General features: G+C 44.3%; 1 protein-coding gene and 1 long non-coding RNA gene across 10 annotated transcripts in view; one reads left to right on the top strand and one right to left on the bottom strand.

Moving 5' to 3' along the window:
• The window catches only part of FAM13C (family with sequence similarity 13 member C), a 508143-nt gene that overhangs the window by 417368 nt on the left and 66428 nt on the right, over positions 1 to 24347 (bottom strand). For all 9 annotated transcript variants that reach the window (XR_011024565.1, XR_011024563.1, XR_011024566.1 and 6 more), the window contains exon 6: positions 6766 to 6866. Coding sequence is in view for 3 of the 9 variants with exons in the window: in XM_068258692.1 (XP_068114793.1) it covers positions 6766 to 6866 (101 nt within the window). In the remaining 6 variants the exon portion in view is untranslated. The remainder of the gene's footprint in view (positions 1 to 6765; positions 6867 to 24347) is intronic.
• Positions 6273 to 15979, top strand: LOC137536485 (uncharacterized). Its single transcript, XR_011024570.1, has 3 exons — positions 6273 to 6362; positions 8794 to 8895; positions 15865 to 15979. It is a non-coding gene; the product is annotated as an uncharacterized lncRNA (long non-coding RNA).

The following is a 24347-nucleotide window of genomic DNA, read 5'->3' as shown; positions in this document are numbered from 1 at the left end:
ATGTTCATGCTTTGCTTAGCATCAGTAAGACACATACATATGTTTACCATTTCCTTAACCACTGAAAGGGAACCTTAACCGTGGATAAAAAAAAAAGTTTCACTTACCTGGGGCTTTCCCAAGCCTCCTGCAGCCGTCCTGTGCCCGCGCAGCTCCTCCAGTGTCCTCCGGTCCCCCGTCGCGGCTTAGTTTTGTTTTCGGCTGACTCCCAGTCGTCCTCCTGTAACGCGTCCTATTCTTCCGCATTCCCCGACGTAAAGTGCCGTAAAGCACGTCATTCGGACGTGCTTTACGGCGGGGAATGCGTTCCATGGACGCGCTTTACGTCGGGGAATGCGAAAGAATAGAACGCGTTGCAGGAGGACGACTGGCAGTCGGACGAAAATGAAACTAAGCCGCGGCAGGGGACCGGAGGACACTGGAGGAGCTACGCGGGCACAGGATGGCTGCAGGAGGCTTGGGAAAGCCCCAGGTGAGTGAAACTTTTTTTTTATCCACGGTTAAGGTTCCCTTTCAGTGGTTAAGGAAATGGTAAACATATGTATGTGTCTTACTGATGCTAAGCAAAGCATGAACATGTGCAGTGAAAATGTATCCCATTCTAATAAAATGTCCATCATTTTCACAAGTCCTTTTCTGGGATAGTAATGAATCTGATTGGTGGCCGCTACTTAACAATGCCTGGGCCTAGCACGAACACTGAGCAGCGTACATATTTTCCCAACATGTTTTGTACGTCAAACACAATTATACACAATACAATAAATACACCTGAAATAAAGATTTACATCTTCAGCTTGCCTGGTAATGTACATAACAGTCAAGTATCCTAAAAAGGTTTCTAGTAGCATTTCTTTCACACAAATACTGGAAAAACCAGATGCTCCTAGGTGTGTTCCCAGATCGTAGATATATGCTAAGAAAATACAAAATGAAAACCCATATGATGTAAGGTATGTTAGAGAGTTTGCTTAATCCAGCTATGTCCTACTCCAGTCCAGTTCCCACTGGTTTGAATGCTCTTGAGAGCACGTAAAGCTCAGCAAACCAGACTTGTCTAGCTACAAAATTGTATGGAATGTATACATTTTTTGGAGAGGGAGAGGGGTGGATTAGAATAGATAAAAAAAAAAAAAAAGAGAGAGATGTGAAATAATATAAAATGGACCAATGAAATGCAATGGTCACGTTAAAAAAAAAAAAAAAAAAATACAGCAATGCAAAATTAAGGTAAAGAGTTTATCTGGCTTTCAAATTCCCTTGTAGGCACTGGCACAAGCAAATTCTCTGTGGGGAAAAGGAGCATTCCCTTTATCCTGGCATAGGCTATCAGGGGGGAACTGTTAAGTGTGAGGATGCATTTTCAAAAATACATGGCTTGAGGTCTTTGGTGTGGATTTCAGAGGACTCCGCTAAACTGTACACCATCCAAAATCTTTACCTGTATTCACCTGTATTGGACCTACAACCTCGTAAGAGGTAGGGGAAGAATACAAAATGGACTTCTATACACATTTTGGGCATTGTGAGTACATGGCTGTGCCCTTTGGGATCTGTAATTTTTTATCAACAGTCTGTGATAGCTTGATATGCAACAATAAAATACTACTACAAAATCATAAAACATCAAAGCATGAGAGATTTATTATTCAAATTGCAATCCTATTCATTACACCCAGAAACTTAAATCTTCTATATTGAATTAAAAGCAGGCATTTTAATTCAGGGTAAACATGGTAAATAAAAATTCTAGTTGTGTTCAAGACAAAAACAAACAAAACAACAACCTTGCTATTCTAGTGAACCAGCCTTAATTTTTCATAAGTTCATAAATCAGTGTTTAGGTATACCACTCTGAAGAAATACCGAAACACTGTTACATTAGACACAAAGAAAAACCGTGACCAAGAATCGAACTTCCCAATCCCAATCATCAGCCCCTTTTACATGAGAAATCTATTCCTTTTCTCAAACAGATCATCAGGGGGCTCTGTATGACTGATTTTGTGATGAAACCCCTCCCACAAATGATGTCAGCGCCTCACAGCACTGAGGTACTGACATCACACTGTGGGAGCCTTGTTTCATTGTGGGAAATAACAGCTGTTTACAACTGGCAAAAAAGCAAGCACCATCTCTTTCCAGTTACATCACATGCCAGCACTAAAAATGTCAGAATGTAAATCAGGGAGATAAAAGATTTTACAATGGGCAAACACTGACTAAATCATTTATACATAATTATTGTAAAAACTAAGCACTTTTTTATTACATTATTTTCACTGGAGTTCTCTTTAAGTGGTTTATTTTTGTTCAGCCAGTGGATACTTTTTTTGGACTAAACCCCACCCATAGAGGCAGATGAAATAATTTTCTGTAGACTTGAACACATTCTGTAACTCCAACAATTCTACTGCACTGCTGCCCTGTGTCCTATAAATGAGGAGCAGCCTGCAGAGTACTCTGACATGTCACACAAGGTGAAGTGATCAGCGTTGTTTTAGCGGTGACTAAGTGACCACTATACTGTCAAATGAGGCTGAGAGGCTACTGTCATGTCATAGATGTATCGTATATGTGACTACTGGTGTGTCACAAGTAGCAACTGTCATGTCACAAGTGGCTGAGCAACCATTGCTGCAACAAAGATGGCCAAATGATTCCTCCTGTCAGAGGTGGCTGAGTGACAAGTGTTACATCACAGGAAACTTACTGTCCACTGCTGTGTCACTGGAGGCCAAATGATCACTGTCATAGTTACATAGTTATTTGGGTTGAAAAAAGACATACATCCATGGGTCCAACTGCCAAAAAAGCAAGCAGCATCTTCCTCCACTGACATCACCTGCCAGCAGTAAAAATGACACCATGTGATAAATGTCAGAATGTAAATCAGGGAGAGGAAAGATTTTACAATGAGCAAACACTGACTAAATCATTTATACATAATTATTCATTCAACAGATGACTGTATGACCATATGCAAAAGTGCTCTATGTCTATTTTTCTTTGGCTGTGTAATCATCGCCATGTCACTGGATGGAGTAACCACTGAAAGGCTCCTCTGGCCTGCACATTTCATATTCAGCTAGGGACTATTGGCTCAGTGGTCTACCTCTCTGACCACTGAAACTATTGCCCAAATACCAGTGGTGCAGAAAGGATGTACAGAGGGGACACATACTATTGTATGTGTCCCTCTATAGGGCATGGGTAAGGTTGTGATGCAAATCATGCATGCAGTCAAGTACAGAATACTCATCACTTCAGACAAAGAAAACCCATACAAAAAAGGAATGGCACCAACTTTCTCCTGTGTTGGAATGATAGTAATATTACTACAATTAGTGTGGGTGTATTCGATATTGCACATTTTAGTCTTTCATCTCACTCAGCTGTGCTTTAATCCATTTTTCAATAAAAGCCGGCTAAATCCATCAAGCAGCTTCAAACTCTCACGGCAGATTAGGGCACAAAGTGTGAAAGCGTGAAGTGTACAGTAAATACTGTGTGCTATTCTTGCAAGGTTGCGAATGACCTAATTCTCCAAACGTCTGACTTTCTTCAGCAAATCAAATTACAAGTTCAGGTTTCTTCTGGGTTATTGTGCGCATTTACATTAATGGCGCTACAGCTGTCTAAATGTCTGCTAAGCACAATTAATTAGATGGCTTGCACTGCCAGTAACATCTCTTGCAGTTAGCTGGATTATGTGTTCAAATGATGATACGGACGTGTCTATAGAAGATTGCAAATTTATTTCTGATAAGATGGGAATTAAAATGCTTTGGATGTAAGAAGGATATGTCACCTTGACATTGGCAGCAATATGGGGTTTGTATAGAGTTAACATAAACTAGTTCATAAAGTACTGGAGTAAGGATATTAAATATTACACGGTTTTTGTTAAAGGGGCACTACAGTGAAAAATTGTAAAATTTAAAATATGTGCAAACATATACAAATAGGAAGTACGTTTTTTCCAGAGTAAAATGAGCCATAAATTACTTTTCTCCTATAATGCTGTCACAGTAGGTAGTAGAAATCTGACACAAGTGACAGGTTTTGGACTAGTCTATCTCTTCATAGGGGATTCTCAGCAAGGCTTTTATTCTTTATAAAGATATTCCCTAAAAAAGATTTAAACAATGATGCTGGCCAGCTTACCTGCTCGCTACACAGTTTTTTGGCAGTTGGACAGAGCAACTGCCATTCACTAAGTGCTTTTGAAAATAAATGTATCCCTGTGAATTCCCTATAAAGAGACTAGTCCAAAGCCTGTCACTTCTGTCAGATTTGTACAACTCAGGGCCCGTTTCCACTTGTGCGTTGCGATTCCGTCGTGGAAATCGTGTCAACGAATCTGCATGCGGGTGCAGATACGTTCGCGTTTCCATGCGTTTTTTCACGCGATTTCGCTTCGCGTTTGCTCTATGCGACTTTAACCATGTCAATGCCGGTATGCATCGACATGGGTTTTTAAGCGACAACGCACGCGAAAACACATGGAAAACCGCAAGACAAAAACGCTTGCGGTTTTTCTATTAAATTTCATTACCGACGATTCGCGTGCGGGTGTGTGGCATGCGAATTCTGACGGGTCTGCCGTGCAGATTTTTTCTGCACAGCAAACCGCACAGAATTCCTGACAAGTGGAAACAGCCCCATCCACTTGTATTGGTTATGCTAATCTGCATGCAGAAAACGCATGCAGATTCGCTCTAGTAGAAACGGGCCCTTACTGTAAGTGACAGCCACACAGGAGAAAAGTAATTTATGGCTCATTTTACTCTGGAAAAAATGTACCGGTACTTCTTATTTGTATCTGTTTGCACATATTTTAAAATTTTACAGTTTTTCGCTGTAGTGCCCCTTTAAGTGTCTAAGTGAGATTCATCATCATAACTGTGTTATACAGTTTGTGCGTTTATTGTGTTTTGTAGTTTTGTTTTTTATTGAGCTTTAAAAGTGAACTTCAGGCGAACTTTGGGTCAAAAAGCAGTTACATACCTAAGAAGAGGGCAGTGGCGGCCTGTGGGGAGGCGAGTACGGCAATCGACCCATGCCTGAAGGGGCCCTTCTCCATGAGTATGTTAATGAGGAGGGGTGACTTCTCCCTCTCCCAGCCCCTCCCCCCTCCCCGGCCGTGCTCCCCCTCCACTGCTACACACATATACCTGGCTACCTATACTGGAGGCACCTATGCTTGGGCACGGTGGCGTAGTGGCTAGCGCTTTTGTCTTGCAATGCTGGGTCCACGGTTCGAATCCCAGCCAGGTCAACATCTGCAAGGAGTTTGTATGTTCTCCCTGTGTCTGCGTGGGTTTCCTCCAGGCACTCCAGATTCCTCCAACATCCCAAAAACATACAGATAAGTGAATTGGCATCCCCCTAAATTGGCCCTAGACTACCAGATATACACTACACGATATAGACATAAGACTATAGCAGGGATTAGATTGTGAACCCCTCTGAGGGACAGTTGAGTGACAAGACAATATATACTCTGTACAGTGCTGCGTAAGATGTCGGCGCTATATAATATAAATACTAAATAATAATAATAATAATAATAATAATAATAATACTTGGCTACTTATATAGGGGACACGTTTGCATGGCTACCTAAACAGGGGGCACATATACCTGGCTACCTACTGTATACTTATGGCTCTAAGGCCCGTCATATGACACTTGCGCCAGGCTCCGCGTACTCTAAGGCCGCCTCTGGAAGGCCTCTAAGGCTGCCTCTTCTCACTCCTGCTTCAGCTTGCCAGGACCCTCTGGAAGATCCAGGCTGTGCTCCTCTTTATGCATAAGCATGGCTGTGCTGCACCAGGGCAAGCACGCCCGCACATGGGCAGTAGCATGCGGTCCCACCTGCATGAGTGGCTCCGGCTTACTGTGCACCCTCGTGCAGGTCGGGGAGGAGTTGGAATTGTATTTTTCTGAAGGATATTCATCTCCTGAGATTCACTAAGCTCCAAAACAAGTTGTTGCACCAAAAACAGAGATGTCTTACTACAGGTCTGTCAGCAGAGTCATCCCCATTATGTATTAATCCAGATGTGAAATACTGGCAAAATTACAGTCTTTGTTTTCAAAGGCCGGACAATCAAAACAGGATTTATCTCTGAAAGCCCAACTTCTGCTTTATAAAGCAGTGCTGTATGGGTAATGGCAACTTTTTCTTTCTCTGGTTGAACTCAGGAATAGGACGGGGTGGTTCCTCCTATTGGCTGTCTCCTTTGCCTGTCCAGTTTACAGAATAACTGACAGTTACCAACAGCTGTAGGCTGGAGATGAATACCGAACAGCTCACTTGTTTTACCACATGCCTTTGTGAATAGACATTTATTGAGGTATTCACCACACAAGTCAGCAATTTACCTCACTAGTCAGAAATAGGATTATCCCATGCAGTAACAGCCTTTCTGAATTGACATTTAACAAAATGTTTGGTAAAAATCGTCTGTTTCCTGCATTACCGAATGAGGTAATGCTTAGTGAATGGAGCCCTGTATGTGCATTGTTTTTTCAGATGCTTCTGTATCTTCACTACAGTGTTAGAATTAGAATGAATTATTTCTGCTTCTAGCTTACACTACAGTAAAATGACTAAATGGCCTAATTCAACATTTCGCCAGTTTAGCAATTTTATGGCTGAGGTACACAAAACCCATAACGTTTTACCACAGTCTAGTCAGGAGGATGCTGTGTATTTATTGAGGCATAACACTGAATTGCATTCTTCTTCTCCCTTACCTTGGTGCAGCCTCTGATGTGCTTGATGGGAAATCGACATTTTCAGTTTTATCTTCACCAAGATTAACCTTACGCTTGCATCTTGTGTGTAATGAGTCTGCCTGCATTAAAATGGCAAAACAATGTGAGATTTTATTCAAACTTCATTTAATGTGCCACCCGCACCGGTTTTCAAAAGGAAACTCTTGTACTATTAGCTCTGCATGCAGTGTAATGCAACAGCAATGAAAGTTTATGGGGCCTAGCATACTTACCCCATTACTTCTGCATTGACACCGCTGCAGCAGAATGCATACAAGTCAATGGGCGATGCAGACATTTTAAATTTGCTGGTGGTGGTGCATACGCGGAAAAATGCAAATACAGCAGGAAGGCTGGGAATCCCAGTGACGTACTTCCTGTTCAGACTTGGCAAGGGGCAGCTGGGGGCGTGCAGGAGCGTCGCAATACATATGACCTTGTAGACGCACTCTGCTGCAGGGTCATATGAATGCAGTTTTTTGCGTTGCTCTTCAATGTGATGGGGGAGGGGGGGGGTGGAGCATCGCAAACGCAAGGGCCAGGTGTAAAACCGGCCTAAAGGTTAGTGATCTGCCCAATTGTTTCCAAAGAAAATCATCACAGTTTCCTTTTATACCATACTATCCTATAACTTGTTCTGAACAGACTAATCGCTAGAAGGACTCATTTCATTTCAAAATGGCAAGCTGCCCACATCATTTGTGGTATGCACAAGGTTGCAGAATGACCTTATACTTGTTTAGCTCTCATGTAGGAAATGTGCACACTTTCTGAAGACTTCATATAGGACAAGGGAACCGGATTTACCCACCAAGTCTACAAATCTGGATTTCTGATCAGCACATAGCATATTAAAATAGGTTATTTTAATGTCAACATTACAGCATGTCTCTAGTGTGTAATCAGACCCTCATATTTACAAACTGGGTAACATTTGGAAACAGTAACCTTTTAAAAATTTGAATTAATTTTTCAGCGATCTTGCTGAAAAGTTACCTAATCATCAAACACCAATTATAGAACTCCAGGTGAAATGTACCCATCTGTTCTAGTTAAAAAAAATAATAATAATTGTATGCGTGTTTTACATTTACATTTTTTCCACTTATATTTGTTTGGCTTTGTTTACCTTATGTGTATTGTGTAAAGTCCGCGTTACAAGGTAAGCATGGCATGAAACGTCCCATTCAGGTCATAATATGCAGAGAATATGTACAGTACTTCATATCATGAGGAAGATTGCTATGGTAACAGTGACATAGCAATAGGGGGTGAAGAGGTTGTGACCGCACCAGTGCCCCGGGACTACAGGGGCCCTCCTTCATCCATCTTATTAGCTTTGCATTGGTACTAAGCTGGTAAAGAACACCTCTATATGTGCGCTACATAGTGGTAATACTTAAACTGTTTCCTTACTCTAAATACACCTTTCTTATACAGCAGCTGACTTTATTAATAAAGAGCTCTGAAATCTATTAGAGTTCTGGGAGACTCATGTAAAACTCGCACAGGGGCCCCGAGCCCCTTAGTCATGCCACTGTATGGTAACATGCTTGTTAATGCACACGTTATTCAGAAACGCATAGAAAGTGTATTTGCATATTATGGCCTGTTACAGTTATATACTGAAGGCATATGTTGAGCTCTGCATTGTATGGGCAGTGTGTTCACATTCAGCAACGCAACACACAATGCACTGCAATGCACATACAGGGTGGGCCATTTATATGGATACAACTTAATAAAATGGGAATGGTTGGGGATATTAACTTCCTGTTTGTGGCACATTAGTATATGTGAGGGGAAAAACTTTTCAAGATGGGTGGTGACCATAGCAGCCATTTTGAAGTCGGCCATTTTGAATCCAACTTTTGTTTTTTCAATAGGAAGAGGGTCATGTGACACATCAAGCTTATTGGGAATTTCACAAGAAAAACAATGGTGTGCTTGGTTTTAACGTAACTTTATTCTTTCATGAGTTATTTACAAGTTTCTCTTTGTTTACAGCCATTGACATGTCGCCGAGATTAACACGCGAGGAGCGGATAGAAATTGTGTTGATGTCTGGTGAACGCAGTAACTGCAGACTGTTGGAACAAAAAATTAATGGTATGGAGTGGTATATGGGGTACAAAGATAGTGGGGCCATTCTTCATCAATGGAAACCTCAAGTCCACTGGATATGTGAAATTGCTACATGATGATGCGTTTCCCTCTTTATGCACTGAAGCTGGCACGTTCTCTGAGTTTTTTCCAGCAAGATGGTGCACCATCACATTATGGGTGTCAGGTCTGAGCATTCCTCGATGAACAGATTCCTGGAAAGTGGATTGGTCATCCTGGGCCAGTTGAATGGCCCCCCAAGGTCTCCCGATCTGACCCCTTTAGACTTATCTTTGGGGTCATCTGAAGGCAATGGTCTATGCTGTAAAGATACGAGATATGCAGCACCTGAAACTATGGATACTGGAAGCCTGTGCTAGAATTTCTCATGCGGTGTTGCTATCAGTGTGTTAAGAGCAGGAGAAGTGGGTATAAGAGCCAGTATAGATGCCCCAGTATAGCCAGTATATCTGCCCCAGTATAGCCAGTAGATCTGCCCCAGTATAGTCAGTATAGATGCCCCAGTATAGCTGTCCCAGTATAGCCAGTATAGCTGTCCCAGGATAGCCAGTATAGCCAGTATAGATGTCCTAGTAAAGCCAGTACAGATGCCCCAGTATAGCCAGTATAGATGCCCCAGTATAGCTGCCTCAGTATAGCCAGTATAGATGCCCCAGTATAGCAAGTATAGATGCCCCAGTATAGCCTTAGCCAGTATAGATGCCCCAGTATAGCCTTAGCCAGTATAGATGTCCCAGTATAGATGCCCCAGTATAGCCTTAGCCAGTATAGATGCCCCAGTATAGCCTTAGCCAGTATAGATGTCCCAGTATAGCCAGTATAGATGCCCCAGTATAGCTTCCCCAGTATAGGTGCCTCAGTATAGCCAGTATAGATGCCCCCGTATACCCTTAGCCAATATAGATGTCCCAGTATAGCCAGTATAGATGCCCCAGTATAGCAAGTATAGATGCCCCAGTATAGCCTTAGCCAGTATAGATGCCCCAGTATAGCCTTAGCCAGTATAGATGTCCCAGTATAGCCAGTATAGATGCCCCAGTATAGCCTTAGCCAGTATAGATGCCCCAGTATAGCCTTAGCCAGTATAGATGTCCCAGTATAGCCAGTATAGATGCCCCAGTATAGCTTCCCCAGTATAGGTGCCTCAGTATAGCCAGTATAGATGCCCCCGTATACCCTTAGCCAATATAGATGTCCCAGTATAGCCAGTATAGATGCCCCAGTATAGCTAGTATAGATGTCCCAGTATAGCCAGTATAGATGTCCCAGTATAGCCAGTTTAGATGCCCCAGTATAGCCTTAGCCAGTATAGATGTCCCAGTATAGCCAGTATAGATGCCCCAGTATAGCTAGTATATCTGCCCCAGTATAGCTAGTATATCTGCCCCAGTATAGCCAGTATATCTGCCCCAGTATAGCCAGTATATCTGCCCCAGTATAGCCAGTATAGCTGCATGCGGCTGCCGCTGTGTTACCTTAGCTGGCGGCCGCTTCCTCTGTATATATCCTGGTCAGCCTCTCTCCTTCAATCCCGTCTTCTCTCATAGCAGCGCGTCTCCCGGCTGCTGTGAGGAGGCAGAAGCAAAAGGGCGGCTTCCTGTAACGGCAATGCATATCGTCGTTACCATGGGAACCGCTGCCCAGCTTCCTGCCTCTTCACAGCAGCCAGGAGACGCACTGCTATGAGAGAAGACTGGATTGAAGGAGAGAGGCTGACCAGGATATATACAGAGGAAGCGGCCGCCAGCTAAGGTAACACAGCGGTGGCTGCGGGGGGGAGGGGGGCGAGAGGACAGACCTGTGGCCCAGCTGCCAACGGCTCACGGACCAGCAGTGGGCCACGGACTGGGGGTTGGGGACCCATGCACTAGATGCACAACCAGCTGAACATGGGTGAGGTCGGGCCAGTGAAAAATGGCGCCGGCCAAATAATGGTGCCAGACAGTCAACGATACAATTTTAAAAACGAAAAATATCGTTTTTAGAGTAGTTTTTATTTTTTGTTTTAACCTTGTTTTTGTAACGTTTTAAAACGGTAATTTTCGTTTTATATACTTACTTCCCAGCCCTGTGGTGTTTGCAGTCAAATATTAGAACTGCAGATGGCGCTGTGTAACATAGTGGTGTGACGCATAAGGATATTTAAATACTGGTCAGAAAGTTTGAGGAAAGGTGTTGTAGCACAGTGGTAAAGTGCTGGTCTTTGATGTAAATTTTGCAGGTTCGACCAGCTCATTTCCCAACAATATATTTTTTCGTCCACAGTCCACAGTAATAAACGATAAATATCGCTTAGGAAGAAAAGGAAATAAAACATAAACGATAAATATCGTTTTGGACGTCGGCGCCATTTTTTAACGTTAAAAAACGAAAAACATACTTCTACAATGATTTCCTATGAGGCGCCACTTTTCTAAAAACGATGTCTGGCGCCATTTTTCACTAGACGCGGGTGAGGTTGTTGGTGGAAGCAGTTATGATAAACATTTTTCTAGGCTAGAAAAACCTAAAATATATTTTTTTAATTCAACTTTCATTGGGTATTCCAACAGTATAACATAGCATGCCTTTCACATATGTATGATACAGTCATGAAAATCTGACCAAGGGCATGCAAATGCAAATCAGTGATAATCTTAATAGTTCTATAACATTTCCCAGTGGTCCTAGGTTAGTATTAAGGCTAACAAGGATCAGAAACCATGTATACAAATGGCAAACAAATGATACACTCAAAAGATTCATAGAATGTTTCCATAGGTCAATGAAAAATGCTTTAGAGTGTATTACCATCTCATCAAAACCGTGTAAACCATTTCATCATGTTGAGTTGATCTAGACCACTTTTTATTAATCTTCTAAATCCTGGACCACGTCTTGGCTAATGCAGAAGGGCCTGAATCCTGTACCCATGAAGTGGTTTCTGGTTATCGAAACTATACTCAAAAACAGATTAACCACTTGAGGACCGCGGTGTTAAACCCCCCTAGTGACCAGGACATTTTTACTAAAATGACTACTGCAGCTTTAAGGCCTAGCTGCAGGGCCACACAACTCAGCACACAAGTGATCCCCCCCCCCCCCCCTTCTCCCCACCAACAGAGCTCTCTGTTGGTGGGGTCTGATCGCTCCCCAGTTTTTGTTTTGTTTTTTTAATAAACATTTATTGTATTTTTTAATAAAATGTGCTAATTTTTTTTTTATTCCCACCTCCCTCCCACCCCCTGCCAGCCAATCAGCGTGATCGGCTGTCATAGGTTTCAGCCTATGATCGCCGATCACTCCCCAGCCTATGGAGGGGACAGCCGTGTCACACGCCTTAGATCGCAGCACTGTACAGGGTAATTAGACTGGTTTCGCTGTCTAACAGTCTCCGAGGGGCAATCGCTGGGAGTCTGAAGGCAGAGCTCCGCCTTCCAAGCGGAGGTGCACATGCTATCTCCTGCTAGCCCCATAGAAGGCCGTTCACACCAATCAGCGTGAAGCGGTCCTGGGGCTGCCGCCGCGTCCACGCCATTCGGCGTAGAGTGGTCGGCAAACAGTTAAGGCGATATGGGGCCTTAGGCAAGAAACAACTTTGTGTCCATCCCTGATGGCCTCCTAGCTTTATTGGTAAGATGTGTTGGGAGTCTAGAATAAACCAGGCCCCTAGGCCCTCTCCAGGCCCTAGGCACCTGCCTAGGGTTGTCTTGTGGATGATCCGGCTCCAACTATACCCCTACTTGTTGTGAAAGTTAGGTGTGTGTAACACCTAGTATTAATGACTGAGAACGAACGTCGGTCTACCAAAGTTTTTTTTTTCTACAGAGCTACAGAGCTTTAAAAGCAATTCTGCTGCTTTCATTTTTTCATATTTAAATATTAGGCATTCATTTTAGAAATGTGCCCTTGGTATAACCCTTTTATCTGGCAATCACTTTCACCTTGTGCTGAAGGATTTAACGCCAATTATATTTCTCCTCTTCCCTAAGCTTTGCATATGTGCAGCCTTAAAAATACATTTAAGTTTAAGATAAAGAATCGTTCCAATAGTTCCTAAATTATTGGCTAAGCTTTTAACTCCTTCTATACTGAATGCAATCCTAGACATTACAGAAAGCCATTAAACCCTACAGTTTTGACAAGTTTTTATGCATGCTCATGCAAGGCATTAAGAAGAGCTAGAAGGGGGGGGGGGGGGTGTATTTAAGGTGTCTTTGGAAGATAGAACAATTGAACTATTTCAGTAATTTTTCAAATCACTAACAATAACCTACCCCATTGTTGCTCTCCAGTAAAAGTGTTTCTGTGGGACTATGCCATAAATTCCTAACCTTACACTGTCAGAACTAGGCAACCAACTGTAAAATAGAAGCAAACAACTATGGAGTAGTGGACCACACGTTGACTTCTCCAGGTCCATAATGTTCCTTATCAGGCTGGGTACAATGTGTAGCTGCCACTGCAATAAAGTTACAGAGGTGATTACTATTGTTCCCAGCTAGATAAAGTACAGTATACATAAACAAAAAAAAAGTAAGGGCTTTTAGGCCAATGGATAGATCTACAAAGCAGATAGTAAAATATAACTTGGATTGAACATGTCAAAGTCAAGTACATAGACAAGGATAATGTAAGGGATCGCTCCTCTTGGCCGCAGTATGGTCTGAGGTGGCAACAGAGGTAGAGTCAGCTGACACTTAGGCAGGGATTTATGTAATAAATATGTATGGATGCAGACCCTGGCTGGGATTAGGCCCTAGTCTCTCGCGTCGGAGGCAATGCTCTTGACCACTATGCTATAGCTGACACAGTCAGGATGTTTTGCGGGTTAGTACTGGTTACTCAGCTGACATGTATTGCCACCCGTGTCAGCTGATCTTTCTCTCGGCTGATACTTAAAGGGGAACTTCAGCCTAATCAAACATACTGTCATCAAGTTACATTAGTGAGGTTAATTAGAATAGATAGGTAATATAATCTCTTGCCCACCCTGTTTTAAAAGAACAGGCAAATGTTTGTGATTCAGGGGGCCGCCATCTTTGTCATGGGGGCAGCCATCTTTTTGGTTGAAAGGAGGTGACAAGGAGCAGGAGACAGTTCCAACTGTCCTGTCCTGATTACCCCTCCCAGCTGCATACGCTAGGTTTCAAATGTCAAATTCAAAATGTAAAAAAAAAAAAAATTGCACCAAAACAGCAGAAGGAGAACAACATCAGAAATCCCATCATGCGTTGCACAGCATCAGGGGAAAAAAAGCCCGGGCAGTTTTCTTCTGTGCAGCTAAAAATGAAGCTTGCATAAGAGAAACAAAGTTCTGATGCTGTGAAGCTGTTAAAGAAACACCAGGCCTTTTCAGTGCTGCGGAGTCGATTTTTAGTCCGGAGGTCCACTTTAAACAAGATTAATGCCTGCGTGTGATTGGCTGTTGTGTGCATGTGGCCGGCCACTGATTGGATGCTGTCAGTATTTAAACCTTGCTGTGACAGTTGCATGTTGCCCATGAGAGTTCTAGCTTGCTTGGTTGCTAGGTGCTCTGTTTACCTGCTGTTCTTATATTGGATTATCTGGATTTTGATCTCTGCTTGTTTACTGGATTCCCCTTGTCTGTTGCCTGAACCGACCAATTGCCTGGATTATCGTTCCGACTGTTTGCTGCCTGCCTTGACCTCGGATACGTTCTTTGACCTCTCTCCAGTCTAGCCCTCCTGTACTGCGACATCTCTGTTTACACGTGTATGACCCGGGACTGTTGCTGGACTTTGCTACTCTGTATTCTTGTTTAGGCCTGGAAGTGTATTTGCTCACCCTGCGTCAGCTCCAATACCTTGCACACTAAAGGCCTAGGTGTAACCGAAGTCGGGTAGGTGTTGTCTCTCACCTCTCGTTCAAGCGGCGGTGCGGCGGCACAGTGTGAAGCGTGTGGAGGTAGAGTGGGGCATTGGAGCTGATTTGCGAGTGGATATTGCTACAGGCCTGACAGATAAAACATGGGTTCCATGATCATGTAGGAATGAAATGTACAATCTGCGGTCACAGATTGTACAGTACATTTCTCGATCTTTTATCCTTGTCTATGTACTTGATTTTTAGTCATGTTCAATCCCTTATTTTGTTTTTGTATATTGTACTTAATGTTATAAAAGGGGTGGCCTATATTTGCCATATAAACTAGATAAAGCACATTACTGACAAATGTGATGTCTATAAAATGCATTGGCCAGTAAGCTTTTAATAAAGTTTTTGTGGCCAGCTACATTGACCCAGGTCCTCTTTTGAGGATAGCCATTCTTTAAGGTATACGGTAAACATTTAAGGTAAAAAGGTATAAGGTATATAATTCTATAAGGTATACACGCACATTTCAGCCAACAATGGTTCTGTGTGTAGAGGTCTCAGATCCATTTTTTGGTCATGTGTTGAGGGTTGTTAAAGTAAACCAGAGACGTTGTTATACAAAATATTTTTTTACTTACCCGGGGCTTCCTCCAGCCCCATAAGCACGTCTGCACAGATGGCCTCGACCGACGCGACTGAACCAGTTACTGGGGCTGATTGCGGCTGAACAGCAGACTGGGGGAGGACGGCGAGGGACTCAGACATGCTTATAGAGCTGGAGGAAGCCCTGGGTAAGTAAAAAAAAAAAATCTTTGTATAACAACATCTCTGGTACACTTTAAGGATCAGTCTTTCTGGATCCTTAACAACCCCCAACACCTGAGCAGCACCAATTGCAATGTTACTTCTGCTCCTCTCACCTGCAAGAATAAGCTCATCCATTCACCGATCGTAATCCCTCCGCCCCCTTCCAAAGCAACAGAGTGCATCCCTAGCCTGAAGGCTAGTGATGCATCTGTACAGAATCGGTCCCCACACTTTCAAGAATTATTGCATGTGTGTACTTAGCTTTTCACTCCACCATAGTTTTAAAGCATTTTCATTAATTACATTTTCCTGAATCCGTCTGTTTTATAGCCTAAATGGAAGCCTCTTCCTGATCTCACATTTACAATTTCACCAGAGAGGAAGCTGAACCATGGCTGACTTGGCTTGGACTTTTGGAGCCGCAGGCTTAAATTATTTTGCCCTAAATAGCATTTAAAATCTCAATTAAAGGAGTTCATTCAAATGAAGGGAGACTACATCCTTGAATATAATTAGATTAAAGGTGTCAAAGATGATAATCGTTGAGGAGCATAAAGTATTAAATTATGCATAATAAAAAACAAATGGAAAAAATCCAAACTGTTTTGCCCATTCAGTTTTCAATTCACCAACAGAAACCATCATATCACATCTACTGCAAGGACATTGCTAAATTTTATAGATTTTCCGTTATTTTAAAATGTCAATGAAAAAGATGTGGAGCACAGTGACATTTTGTTATTTTATCCTGGATGACGTCCAACAGTCCTAAAACCCAAATCTCAATGTATCATGTGATAACTTTTGTGTCAAAGAAGGCACCAGCAACTGAAATCCTGTTTTTTTTTGTGGTCATGTGATCTTAAAGGATACTGCAGCCGAAAGGCTGCAGAGAGATAAAACCTGCATTGTGTAGGTAAAGAAAAGGACATACTCACCGCTCTCCTCGGTCCCTGCCGTCAGTCCACATGCTAGCTTTATAGTGGAGCCGCTGGAGCGCACACGCAGGAGGCGGGGGAGTGTCCGTACTTCTGATGTCATGATGCGACGCCAGAAGCGAAGATTACAGGACATACTGCGCATGTGCGCGCAGTATGTCTGGGTCAGGGGTCAGGAGAGTCGGCCAGTACCGGGAGCTGTGGCTGACGAGCGGGACCCGATGGCAGGGAGCGAGGAGAGCGGTGAGTATGTCCTTTTCTTTACCTACACAATGCAGGTTTTATCTCTCTGCAGCCTTTCAGCTGCAGTATCCTTTAACTACCCCTCATGAGTTTACAGAAGTGTTGCTGCTTCAACTGAAGTGAGAGGAATATGGAGGCTGCCATATTTATTTCCTTTTAAGCAATACCAGTTGCCTGGTTGCTCTGCTGATCCTCTGCCTCTAATACTTTTAGCCATAGACCCTGAACAAGCATGCAGCAGATCAGGTGTTTTGGACATTGCCAGGTCTGACAAGATTAGCTGCATGCTTGTTTCTGTTATACAGACACTACTGCAGCCAAATGCACCAGCAGGGCTGCCAGGCAACTGGTATTGTTTACAAGGAAATAAATATGGCAGCCTCCATCTCCCGCTCATTACAGTTGTACAGCTAAACAATGATAAGCAACGTCTGTCAAGTGTTAGGCCTCGTTCACATCTAACTAGTGCAGAAGGGCGTGCGATCGGATCGCAACGTGTATGTTCGCACGCCATTTGCGCCGCTACCCGCTGCGCTACTGATCCCATTCATTACAGCGGATGGGTCAGCTCTGCGCTTGCAGGCAGAATGCATGCAGCAGTACGCAATCGTATCATAGCGCATCGAACTGCTGCGCAGTGCATATGATGTGAACGGCAGAAGGGCTGTCTATGCCATTCTGCCATTGTTGCATGTTGCACATCATACGCGCTTCCAAATGCGTATGAAAGCGCATATGATGCGAGCGAGGCCTTATACTGTTTTTAACCAGTTCGGCCTATCTGGATGAGTAAGTTCGTCCAGATAGGCTCTGCTGCTGCGGCTGCGTGGTGCGCGCGATCGGGCGCGCTCCCGTCGCCCGTCGCTAGCCCCCCGATCAGTGAATGGGAATATAATTCCCATTCACCGATCTAACTTCCCTGCAGAAAAACCGACGCTTTCTATTGAGAGAGCCCCCAGGAAACTTCTCCGTGCTCTTTTAGTTCCTGGATGCGAGACCGTTCGCATCCAGGACTTTTTGTGACTGTGGCTATCTTGTGGCCAAATAGTAAACTGCACCCACATACATTTTTCAATAAACAATTATTTTATTTTACATTTAAAATTGGCTGTTTCCCTCCCACACCAAAAAGTACCCACATACATTTTTTATTAAGGAAAAAAAATACAATAAAAAAAAAAAAAAAAAACAACCAACAACAAATAGTTACCCAAGGGTCTGAACTTTTTAAATATGCATGTCAAGAGAGTATGTTATTATATTAAATTATAAGCTTATAAGTAGTGATGACGCAAATTGAAAAAATGCACCTTTATTTCTAAATAAAATATCGGCGCCATAAATTGTGATAGGGACATCATTTAAGCGGTATAATAACCGGGACAGATGGGCAAATAAAATACATGAGTTTTAATTATAGTAGCGTATGTGAAACTCAAACTACAAATGGCCAAAAACTGAGAAATAATGAATTGTTTTAATTTCTTTCTTAATCTTCCTGTTAAAATGGATTTAGAAAAAAATAATTCTTAGCAAAATGTACTACCCAAAGAAAGCCTAATTAGTGGCGGAAAAAACAAGATATAGATCAATTCATTGTGATAAGTAGCAATAAAGTTATTGGCGAATAAATGGGAGGTGAACGTTGCTCGGATGCATGAGGTTTTCGGCACTGCGGTGCTGAACCGGTAACATTTTCCTTGCTTTAATGTTAATCTCTTATAACTTCTTGGGGACAGAAACTTTTTTTTTTTTTTTATGCAATGATTTTTGTTGGACCGAACGTTATAGAATTCTAGCACACGAGACTGATACACCCAAGAATCTGTACAGAGGGGATATCTCCTGAATTTGTATCATCAGAGAAAGGAGATAAAATGGCTTGAGCCCCCTCAATGCAGGAAGGGAGCATCAGATTATTGCTGTGGTTTTGTCCAAAGTGTATGCAGTAAGCACACCGGTACAGCAGGCATAGAGCCAGTGGAGTGTCCGTTTTGATGGGTATACTGCTCCAGCAGTGCTAACTGCGCACCGATGACAGTAAATGGTTAGGTTGGCTAAATTAGGTGCCCTATACTCCTGTATATGTCTCCACAATTTAATTTAGATTATAATGTGCTGTGAAGTGTAACCTTGTCAGCAGTGCCACAGAAATAATAGCTTATGCTGCAGCTTTCCTCTGTCTTAAAAGTTATTTTTCAGCAGGAACTACTGTATGTTCTGCAGAGAAATGACCATCACAGACCCAATCTGGAAGAACCACCAGTAACTTAAAGGGGCACCATGGCGAAAAACTGTAACATTTAAAATATGTGCAAACAGACAAATAAGAAGTATGTTTTTTTCCTAGAATAAAATTAACCATAAATTACTTTTCTCCTATGTTGCTGTCCCTTACAGTAAGTAGTAGAAATCTGACAGAAGCGACAGGTTTTGGACTAGTCCATCTCTTCATAGGGGATTCTCAGCAAGGTTTTTATTCTTTATTAAGATATTTCCCAAAAAGGATTTAAACAATGATGCTGCCCAGCTTCCCTGCTCACTACACAGTTTTTTGGCAGTTGGACAGAGCAACTGCCATTCACTAAGTGCTTTTGAAAATAAATAAATCCCTGAGAATCCCCCATGGACTAGTCCAAAAGAGGTCGCTTCTGTCAGATTTCTACTACCTACTGCAAGGGACAGCAACATATGAGAAAAGTAATTTATGGCTCATTTTACTCTGGAAAAAAAGGTACTTCTTATTTGCTTATGTTTGCACATATCTTACATTTTACAACTTTTCGCTATAGTGCCCCTTTAAAATGCAAAATGGATGAGGTGGTTCCACATTAGCTCACATAGAGAGGTGTCCATATACAAATGGAGTTATTTAAATATTTAGAAAGTACAACTGTGGGTAAAAAAACAAAAAAAAAACAAAGGCGTCCAACTGGTCAACTTTCATAAACTAGGGTCTAATGCTGTCTGCATTCCCTAAACCTGCATGATACTCAGCCAATCAGGTAGGCGCAAGCAGAGCAGGATTACCCATAAGCCAACCTAGGCAGATGCCTGGGTTCTAGTAGTTGTCAGGGGGCCCCAACAGCCCAATTCTTGGTCCTGTCTCACCTCAGATTACCAAAAGGACCATCAGGATAAGCCAAAGCTAATACCTTGCCTAGGGCCCCTTTTCTTCTTAACCACTTGAGGACCCACCCTTTACCCCCCCTTAAGGACCAGCGCTGTGTTGAGTGATCTGTGCTGGGTGGGCTCTGCAGCCACCAGCACAGATCATGTAGCAGGCAGAGAGATCAGATCACCCCCCTTTTTTCCCCACTAGGGGGATGATGTGCTGGGGGGGTCCGATCTCTCCTGCCTGCATGTGGCTGGCGGGGGGGGCACCTCAAAGCCCCCCTCCGCGGCGAAATTCCCCCCTCCCTCTCCTACCTGCTCCCCCCCGGATATCAGGGCTGCACAGGACGCTATCCGTCCTGTGCAGCCAGTGACAGGACGTCCCCTGTCACATGGCGGCGATCCCCGGCCGCTGATTGGCCGGGGATCGACGATCTGCCTTACGGCGCTGCTGCGCAGCAGCGCCGTACAATGTAAACAAAGCGGATTATTTCCGCTTGTGTTTACATTTAGCCTGCGAGCCGCCATCGGCGGCCCGCAGGCTATTCACGGAGCCCCCCGCCGTGAATTGACAGGAAGCAGCCGCTCGCGCGAGCGGCTGCTTCCTGATTAATCAGCCTGCAGCTGGCGACGCAATACTGCGTCGCTGGTCCTGCAGCTGCCACTTTGCCGACGCGCGGTATGAGTGCGCGGTCGGCAAGTGGTTAATTCATCACTGGGTGCAATCATCGTCACATGTGGAGGTTAGGGAGTAGGCATGCATATGGAAATTCCCCCCAAAAAACTGTTAAAGGATCAGCATAGGAGTGATCGAGAACATTGATTCACCAGTGTCACCACAGCTTTTTTTTTATTTTTTGGTTTAAGTTACTTCGGGTTTTGCATGTTTGCTCAGGGGCTGTGGCTAAAATTACTAGAGGCAGAGGATCAGCAGAACTGCCAGGCAACTGGTATTTAACCACTTAAGGTTCGTTACCTTATACCTTGACAAGGGGGACCCTCCGTAGCCCTGAAACGGTCGTTGGTGACTGGAATGAACATCAGGTGTCTCTTGTGAATAAAGCAAGCTAACTCTTAGGCCTTGTTCACATTGCTTTCCGATCGCGTTAGCGCTGGGCGTTTGACGCTGTTTTGTGATTCCCGGCGATTTCTGTGCGTTGGGCATTTTTGGTAAGTGTTTTTGTAAGCACTTTTTGGGTGTTTTGTGCTTTTTAAGTGTCCAAGGTCTTATTTTTTAAAGGGAAAAGGACCTAAAAATCCCAGAAACCCTTCACATTTAAATTGACAGGGAAAAAAAAAACGCCCACGAAATCGCTGGCAAAATCGCTTTTTCTAGTGCTTTGCGCTTTTCCTATATCTCCCATTATCGCAAAATCACCTCGAAAATGGTCCATGCAGCACTTTTCAGATCGGAAAGCTAACAAAACGCCCCAATCTGAACTAGCGCATAGGAAAGCATGATGTAAGTGTTTTCAGGGCAATTTTTAAAAAATCGCCAGTAGTGTGAACTAGCCCTTACTGAGTGTGTGAACCCTCTGGAATTTCTTCTTCATGGTCGCTTGGTCCAGCACCTCCAAATTTTTCCAGTGTGCAACTCTCTTTCTGCTATGGACTTAAAGGATAACTGTAAGCGGTTTTTTTGTTTTTGTTTTTTTTTAAGGAGTTTAAATTACCTGGGGCTTTTACTGCCCCCTGCAGACGTTCTGTGCCCGCGCCAGTACTCAGCCATCCTCCAGTCCCCCGCCGCAGCTCACTTCCGTGTTTGTCGGCCTTCATGTCGGCGGCCACTACGTCTGTGCGGTCCTGGCCGTGCGCCTCCTCACTCCCGCCTCCGGGAGTGACCTGCGCAGGTGCAGCACGAGGTTTTTGCAGTACTAGATTTTCTCATACTTCACCTGTGCAGGACACTTCCGGCAACATAAGTAGGAGCGAGGAGGCGTGTGGCCAGGCCGTCCAGGCCCAGTATTACTGCGCAGTACTACTGCACAGGCGCAGAACACTCCCAGCTGCTGGAGTGAGATGGGGAGGGGGGGTGTGGGGCGCAGCTGCACTGTGCATGCCCTGACTGGCTAAACTTACGGGGCTTCTACCGGGAGAGCGAGGAGGCGAAGGAAGACGGCATAAGTGCGGTCAGACTGGAAGAAGCCCTGCATATGCATAAAACATACCTTAAAGGTTTCCTTTAAGGTTCCTGGACTCAAGTTTCACTTCCAAACTAGTTACTGTTAAGTTTCCTGGATGTGAGACTTAGTGTTGGGCGAACATCTAGATGTTCGGGTTCGGGCCGAACAGGCCGAACATGGCCGCGATGTTCGGGTGTTCGACCCGAACTCCGAACATAATGGAAGTCAATGGGGACCCGAACTTTTGTGGTTTGTAAAGCCTCCTTACATGCTACATACCCCAAATTTACAGGGTATGTGCACCTTGGGAGTGGGTACAAGAGGAAAAAAAATTTAGCAAAAAGAGCTTATAGTTTTTGAGAAAATCGATTTTAAAGTTTCAAAGGGAAAACTGTCTTTTAAATGCGGGAAATGTCTGTTTTCTTTGCACAGGTAACATGCTTTTTGTCGGCATGCAGTCATAAATGTAATACATATAAGAGGTTCCAGGAAAAGGGACCGGTAATGCTAACCCAGCAGCAGCACACGTGATGGAACAGGAGGAGGGTGGCGCAGGAGGAGAAGGCCACGCTTTGAGACACAACAACCCAGGCCTTGCATGAGGACAAGAAGCGTGCGGATAGCATGCTTTGTACCACCATGCAGTCATAAATGTAATAAAGATAAGTGGTTCAATAAACAGGGACCACGCGGCAACGCTAACCCAGCAGCAGCACACGTGATGGAACAGGAGGAGGCGCAGGAGGAGAAGGCCACGCTTTGTGAGACACAACAACCCAGGCCTTGCATGAGGACAAAAAGCGTGCGGATAGCATGCTTTGTACCGCCATGTAGTCATAAATGTAATAAAGATAAGAGGTTCAATAAACAGGGACCACGCGGCAACGCTAACCCAGCAGCAGCAGCACACGTGATGGAACAGGAGGAGGCGCAGGAGGAGAAGGCCACGCTTTGTGAGACACAACAACCCAGGCCTTGCATGAGGACAAAAAGCGTGCGGATAGCATGCTTTGTACCGCCATGTAGTCATAAATGTAATAAAGATAAGAGGTTCCATAAACAGGGACCGGCAACGGTAACCCAGCAGCAGCAGCAGCAGCAGCAGCAGCAGCACACGTGATGGAACAGGAGGAGGCGCAGGAGGAGAAGGCCACGCTTTGTGAGACACAACAACCCAGGCCTTGCATGAGGACAAAAAGCGTGCGGATATAGCAGCAATGCTTTTTGCCGCCATGCAGTCATAAATGTAATACAGATGAGAGGTTCAATAAACAGGGACCGGAAACGCTAAACCATCCCAGATGTTCATCGGTCATGTTACTTGGTTGGGGTCCAGGAGTGTTGCGTAGTCGTTTCCAATCCAGGATTGATTCATTTTAATTTGAGTCAGACGGTCTGCATTTTCTGTGGAGAGGCGGATACGCCGATCTGTGATGATGCCTCCGGCAGCACTGAAACAGCGTTCCGACATAACGCTGGCTGCCGGGCAAGCCAGCACCTCTATTGCGTACATTGCCAGTTCGTGCCAGGTGTCTAGCTTCATGCCCGGTTTCAGGTCCAGCGGTGCCAGCCACAAATCCGTCTGTTCCTTTATTCCCCTCCAAATTTCCTCCCCTGTGTGCTGCTTATCCCCAAGGCAGATCAGCTTCAGCAACGCTTGCTGACGCATGCCAACAGCTGTGCTGCACTGCTTCCACGATCCTACTGCTGCTGGTGCTGGGTTAGCATTTCCGGATGAGGTACAGCTTTGAGATGCGTTGGAGGAGAAGGAGTCAGAGAGGTAGGTGCTGCTGTTGTTATCCAGCTGTTTGCGGCGTGGGCAACACCCGCGCCGTAGCAGGTGAGGAATCGCTGCCAGGCTCCACAAGGTTCACCCAGTGCGCGGTAAGGGAGATGTATCGACCCTGGCCGAACGCACTCGTCCAGGTGTCAGTGGTGAGGTGAACCTTGCAGGCAACGGCATTCTTCAAGCTTCGGGTTATTTAGCTGACCACGTGCTCATGCAACTCAGGCACTGCAGAGCGCGCAAAGTGGTAGCGGCTGGGAACAACGTAACGTGGGATGGCCACTGACATCATGCCCTTGAAGCTGTTTGTCTCCACCACTCGATATGGCAGCATTTCGCAGGCCAGAAGCTTGGCTATGCTGGCTGGCTGTTACTGCCACGGCCCGGGGGTCATTTGCTGGCAATTTCCTCTTGTGCTCAAACATCTCAGAGACAGACAACTCAACCGTAGCGCTGCACACCGAAGGGCTGTTGGTTGTTGTGTTTGATGAACACTGGGAGACCTCAAGAGCACTAGTCCGGAAAGTGACAGTGTCAGCATCGTCTGATGTTTGTGAATGTTGTGAACCACGCAATGGCTGGGCTACTGCTGCTGCTGAGGCGGGTCTG

This window comes from Hyperolius riggenbachi, chromosome 10, assembly GCF_040937935.1.
Source record: "Hyperolius riggenbachi isolate aHypRig1 chromosome 10, aHypRig1.pri, whole genome shotgun sequence".
In the NCBI taxonomy this organism is placed as follows: Eukaryota; Metazoa; Chordata; class Amphibia; order Anura; family Hyperoliidae; genus Hyperolius; species Hyperolius riggenbachi.
The sequence above is the reverse complement of the archived record's forward strand: the minus strand, read 5'-3'. Positions and strand labels throughout refer to the sequence as shown.